The sequence below is a fragment of the Pundamilia nyererei genome, unplaced genomic scaffold (genome assembly GCF_000239375.1).
Source record: "Pundamilia nyererei isolate P.nyererei 1_Seehausen unplaced genomic scaffold, PunNye1.0 scaffold00115, whole genome shotgun sequence".
NCBI classification, from domain to species: domain Eukaryota; kingdom Metazoa; phylum Chordata; class Actinopteri; order Cichliformes; family Cichlidae; genus Pundamilia; species Pundamilia nyererei.
Window position 1 is genome coordinate 747,764 of NW_005187516.1, and position 5,981 is coordinate 753,744.

Genomic DNA, 5,981 nt, shown 5'->3' on the forward strand with positions numbered 1-5,981 from the left:
GAGGAATTTATATATATATAATATATAAAATCTCATGAGTAGGGTGAGAAGCTGGAAAAACAGAAGCAGCTGTTTAGCTGAGCTGATTTGATCAGTTCTCCTGCACAGCTCTGGGACAAGCTGGTTTATTACTGCTCTGTAAATTCCAGTAGCTTTCCTGACTTACACAAATGAGTAACTCATTTATGTAATTAAAGAATTTATGCTTTTATTATTTATGCATTTTTTTTATTAAGTAGATGTTCATTGCACTGTGAAAATAATAGTTTACTCTTTTTATGAGTGACTTCAATTACTTTGCCTCTTGTTTGGGTGGTTAATGTCTTACACCTGGACTACTTTAAAGCCATGACAAAGTCATTCATCTTTCAAAGACCGATGGGTTGCATGCAACAGGAAAAAGACCCTCCCAAAAAATCTGCAAACTTTCAGAATAAGAAGCCTTTAGATTTTAAATGTAACTAAACAAGTGTCTGCACACATGGTTTTATATAATCACAAGTGGAACTAAGCGATGCTTTGTGACCTGTTTTCTGCCCCTCGGTCCTTGTATACAAGATAGATCACAATCTAGGGAAAAATACAAAAAGCTCAAACTGCTGCCTCCACTTGTGTAAATTAACTTTTCAGATGAGCAGTCTCAGCTGCTTTAGAAGGAGAAAAATAAAGTACGAATATCTTAACTGTATTTTTGCCTTTATTTATTATACGCATGCATTATATGTATGTATGTGATGTTTTTAGAGGAATGCAACCTCTTTGCCATTTATCTCAATGGCTTTCTGAAGCACCTGAATCACTTGAGTAATGCTTACTTACTTTTTTAAGGTTGTGTGGTTTTTACAAGTAAATCAAAAGCTCATTGTATGAAAATTCAGTTAATACAATTTCATTTTAAGCGGCTGAATAGGAGTTATTCAGGGCATTACCTGCCATACTGCTGACTGCTGGGGGTCCATCAGTAGTCTGCCAAGCTTCTCATAGAGGTTACTGAGCAGCTCTGCCCCCAACATTTCATACACGTACATCAAAGTGTCCGAGATGTCGACCCTACAAAGTCAGGAAAACATATTTGTAAAGTTGGTCTTGGGCGTTGAAGAAAGATTATCAGTGTAGATTATTAAAGTCAGCCTCCAAATTTCAATCAAACAGAAAAAATATTAACACCAGACCCACCTGTAAATACGAAACTGCTCTTTGTCATCAGAGGACCAGGAGGCGTACTCTTCCTGGGAGGGATAGTGGGATTTATGAAGCAGCACGTCCACCAGTTGGAAGTAAACTGGCCTGTAGACCTGCAGGTAAACAGACTGCTTCTCCTCCTCAAATGACAAAATGTCATCCTAAAAATGATAACAAGCTGATTTTGTAAAAAAGAAGTATAAATCTTTTGTCCTAATGGACAACACGTTAATACTTCACTCTCCATACCTGCAGAGTGTACCAGAAGGTGAGAGTAAGAGAACTTGTGGTCTCATTAACTGGGTAGTGTCCAGGGATGCCCGTGCAGAAGAGAATCATGTTAACCAGAGCTAGGTATTCTTGCCAGTGGTCCACCTGTTCCAACAGAACTCTGTCACAGGGAAAGAAATGTAAGAAATAAAAGAACATTTCAGACATAAAAGACAAATGGTGGAGCCCAGGTACAGGGTAGAGTGTGTGTGTAGGTGTGTGCTACTCTGTGTACCTGGAGTGTGTTTCCCCTAAAGCAACTGCAATTCGACAGATACCATGTGAGGTTTCCATGTCCCCATCCTGAGCTGCTGTCTTCAGTTGGTCATAGAGGCCCAACACCAGAGGCATCAGGCTCAGTAGAGCATTAATGTACCTGCACACAAATGTTTGGAGTCATCCACCCATATGCTGCATGTCACTCATCATCACCTAATCATCCAGCTGTGCTTCTCACCTTTGGCAGTCGGGCTGTGAGATGGCGTTAACTACCGTCTCCACAGCTGCGTCAAACAGCTCTGGGTCGGACAACGCGGTGAAGCAGTCATGGAGCAGTTCCTGGATTTCCCCCAAAGGCACATCTAGCGCCACCCAGCTAGACAAGCATTTGAGCACCTTCTCTTTCACCTGACTCGATGAGTCCTGGCTCTGCATGAGCTGTCGCAGCAGAGGACACACCACTGCCCACTCTCCGGCAAGAGCCTCCCTCAGCTGGCCTCGCCGAGCTTGAGCCAAGCGGCTGCTCTGGAACTCCTCTGGAAGCACGGTGAGAAGCTCTAGCAGAGTGAGACAATGTGTGTGGGGGTCCTGAGAGGCCTTTGCTCCAGAGCCATCTTCAGGATCAGGTTTGTGCGGTTGGAAAGCCCTCACCATGTCCGCCACCGGCTGAGACCAGGCCTGGGGAATTACGTTAAGAGCCAAAGAGGCCAGTGCTACACACAAACGAGTCAGCACCATTTTAGGCCCAGAAGAGAACTGCAAGATATGGCTGAGCAGTTGCGTCCTCAGGCTCTCGTGCTGGTCTGCAGCGAGGTCACTCCAGTGACGGGAGATCTTGGTGTGCAGGGTGCTGGCACCGAAGAACTGAACCTCTGGGATCTGCAAAGCGACACATTCACACACGGCTGCTCTTAGTTTCACATTCAACCAGGCTGTATTAAGTTATGGTGCCTAATGTTTGTTACAGAAAAGTGAAGCGTGGGGGTAAAGAGGGGAAAAACTACAGACCTTGTCAGGGCTGAGCAGGGCCCAGCAGAAGTGCCAAGCCTGTGCAGAGGCCTGGGCCTGGGTCAGCCACTTCTGGGCTACATTCTTATGCTCCATGTCTGGATCAAAGTACAGCTGGTAGAGAGCCTGGATGGAGAAACACATACCAGTGCAGAGAACAAAGTAAGCGATGTAAGAAGTCAAAGGGATATGCCGAGAATATTTTAGCACATAAAACTGGCTTTAAATTTGCAGGGCAACATGTACAACAACCACTAATAATCATTAATAATGCTGGATGGCCAAATGTTTGAATTTACTGAAAAATGTGTTGTCACAGCAACTAATCCAAAGCACATGTGTTAGTTATTATTAGTACAGCAGGTGCTTCTAACTGGCATCATATTACAAATGCTACACTTTGCCCAGTCTCTCTATGATGAGCAAACTACAGTTATTTACATGATAAAAAAAATCGTTTCACTAATTTGGTATGAAATCATATTTATACCAGCAGAATGTGCTGCAGTTCTTTTTCTTCCTGGGAAAACATGCTGCTGTTTCCATTCCATAACTCAAACTTCCCAGTTAAATGCACGAGTTTTGACTAATATCCTAACTTACCGACTCCACATTCTCCACCGTTAACTCCAGCTCCACCGGGGTGCCTCCCGGGTTGCCTGGAGGCTCCATCTGGGACAGGGTGAAGGTTTCTTTTACTGTTGCGTCTGGATATCCTTTACAGCTCAAAGCCTGATTTTTTAAGGAAAAAAATTAAAGGAAAATTCGGCGTCTTCTAAAGTGTGTCAAGACAACGCCGAGAGAGGACGCAGCGGGTCATTCAGCTGTCCGTGCGGCACACAGGTGGGCAGTGCGCTCAGCCGTGACGACACGCTGACCTCAGTGGGAACTGAGAGGTGGCTGAGCCAACCACCTTGCTGTGAGCCACAGCAAGACACTGACACACATTCAGCTGTTTGATACTGCAGGCTAGTTTTCACAGTGATAAACAGCGCAGTAAAACTTGTCAAAGAGCGCGTTCACTTCGGTGTCACGGCGCTTCGAACGGGCGCTCCTGACGCACGCAACTGCGCCTCTGACGCACTGATGTGTGATTGGTGCAGCAGAGCAACAGCGACTGCAAAGTGACGCGTTGTGGACACTTCCATGTAGAGATGATTGGCTCCGAAAGGACAAACACCGAGACGAGAGGCCACGCGTGAGTTTGCGGTGGTTATCGGGGAAGCTTGTTTTACTCATTAGAATCTATTTCTTTGTGGTGCCACCCACCAACACCGCCCGCATCCAGCCCCACCCCTGCTTCTCTTCTGCCTGACTCCCTCAGGATATTTTTAGAGCCCATGATGTGCCCTGTCAAATCGCGTAACGGAAACAACCCCAGAGAGCCACAGAGGAGAGCTGCTGTGTAATCTAAAGGGGGAAGCCTGCCGCCGCTGAGATGAAAACTGAAATTCATTTGGTGTTTTGCGTGTTGATTGTGCTGTCCGGCACAACGCGGACAAGAGGTAAGCTGCCATTCTCTCTCTCTCTCTTTCTCTGTGTGTCTTTGTGTTTGATGCGAACACTTCTGACATCCCGCTGATGTGAGTCGGGCTCGTAATCGAGTCCGCACGCGACTATTTATTGGTGTGATTGAGGCGATGACGGAGATCATGTTGCTGCAGGTTCTTGGTTGCATTTCATCTTCGTTAAACGATGTTTGTTAACTTTCCTTTCCTTTCCTTTTGTTTTGTTTTTTTTATTTTTAGAGTTTCCTCTCATCTCTCTTGGCTTACTCGTAATTCGCCATAATGAATCTGTCATGATGCAAAATAGCACCTAAAGTAGATTAAAACTTGAAATTGAAGGGGACGTCAATGTGTTAGTCGATGAAATGTCAAATTAGAGTCGTTTACCTCGAGAACACACGCAAAAGCAAATATAAAGCAAAAAGTTTTCACCCTTTCCTTTTTAGGAACCCAAACAAATCAATTCAGTCAACTGTCACCTCAGGTCACCTTAGATTGTAAGGTAAAGACCCTAAAATTATAGAGAGAAAAATCCCAACAGTCAGCTGACCCCAGTGAGCAAGCATTTGGTGACAGTGGGAAGGAAAAACTCCCTTTAAACAGGAAGAGACCTCCAGCAGATCCAGCCTCACTGTTTGGAGGTGAGGGGAAAGAGACAGGACTGATAATGAACTTCAAATTGAAAGTTATATTTTTACACTATTTTGCTATTTTAAAACTCACTTGATAAGTAATTAAAATACCTTTATGTTAATCTAAACGTGACAAAGTCATCACTAGTCTGGAAAACGGTCCTAAAGTCAAAGTCTCTTTAACAGGAGTTCTCTTTATCAAATTACAGGTCAAAGCAGTGCTCTGCCCAATGTCTTCACACCGGCCGTCTTCCTGAATCATCCTGGAAGCTCAGCATCTTCTAACCTGACAGAGTATCCTGGGAATGAGTCCCCAGAGCATGCACGTATTCCTGCAGGCAGGGATGAATCCGTGGGTGAAACCACAACCCTCAGCGAGACAGAAGGAACAGTCCGTGCAGAGACTCTGACAGATGCAGCACTTAAAACCCACTTGTTCACAGCAATCCCCGCAGCACTTACATCTCAGCACGCAGACCTCGGTACTCTAACTCCTTCAGGTAATCAGCCTCATATGACTTGTCTTAAAAAGCTGCATCTTTATAATTAGGAACGTGCGATTATGTGATTATATCATAATTCTATAATTGTCCATCTATAATTTTCAAGTCCGGTCTGTTTAGATTGACCAGACTGGAGCCTTAAAATAAAACTTCCCACACACTTAAACACTGCCTGTTTGCAAACACAGGCTCTTCTTGGGCACAGTCCCTTTTGCCAGCAATGTTCGTGCAACACACTCCTCGCCTGACCTGACCCCCGCTTGACTGCACTGAGAATAAGAATGTGTGTCGCAACCTTGTTTAAAAGATTCCTTTTATAGATTATATAAATATAACCCACTCAGCTGATGCTGTGTTACCGCTTTGAGAAGCACAGAAATAACAATATGACAGATCCCTCTCACTTGTCCCTTTTTGACCCTTTGTTGTTGCCCCGTCCCTGCAGAATAACGTGCAGGCTGTGTGTGGCTTCTCGCTTTGAAAGCTGAAAATATTCTCACTCGAAAATATTCTCACTATAATCCAATTAGAAAACAAACATTTTTGTGGTTTGTGTATTTTGTTGACACCGCACAGTACTTTGACAGTCTGTCCGTTCTGCTGCAGGAATGTAGTCCGGCTGTCAATCACACCATGTGCACCACATTCTCAGCCCCCAC

The 5,981-nt window shown here is 44.5% G+C and overlaps 2 protein-coding genes across 2 annotated transcripts in view; one reads left to right on the forward strand and one right to left on the reverse strand.

Moving 5' to 3' along the window:
- LOC102204899 (importin-13-like) overlaps positions 1-3,737 on the reverse strand; it is a 12,977-nt gene extending 9,240 nt beyond the window's left edge. Inside the window, exons 1-7 of the mRNA XM_005741921.1 lie at positions 3,283-3,737; positions 2,680-2,805; positions 1,910-2,550; positions 1,688-1,828; positions 1,432-1,573; positions 1,177-1,343; positions 930-1,050 (exon numbers count right to left, since the gene is read on the reverse strand). Of these exons, the coding sequence (XP_005741978.1) occupies positions 930-1,050; positions 1,177-1,343; positions 1,432-1,573; positions 1,688-1,828; positions 1,910-2,550; positions 2,680-2,805; positions 3,283-3,351 (1,407 nt within the window). The 5' untranslated portion in view covers positions 3,352-3,737. The remainder of the gene's footprint in view (positions 1-929; positions 1,051-1,176; positions 1,344-1,431; positions 1,574-1,687; positions 1,829-1,909; positions 2,551-2,679; positions 2,806-3,282) is intronic.
- A 59-nt stretch (positions 3,738-3,796) lies between these two features.
- Positions 3,797-5,981, forward strand: part of LOC102204607 (mucin-5B) — a 6,570-nt gene continuing 4,385 nt past the window's right edge. Inside the window, exons 1-3 of the mRNA XM_013913105.1 lie at positions 3,797-3,877; positions 4,004-4,184; positions 5,029-5,319. Coding sequence (XP_013768559.1) covers positions 4,118-4,184; positions 5,029-5,319 — 358 coding nt within the window. The 5' untranslated portion in view covers positions 3,797-3,877; positions 4,004-4,117. The remainder of the gene's footprint in view (positions 3,878-4,003; positions 4,185-5,028; positions 5,320-5,981) is intronic.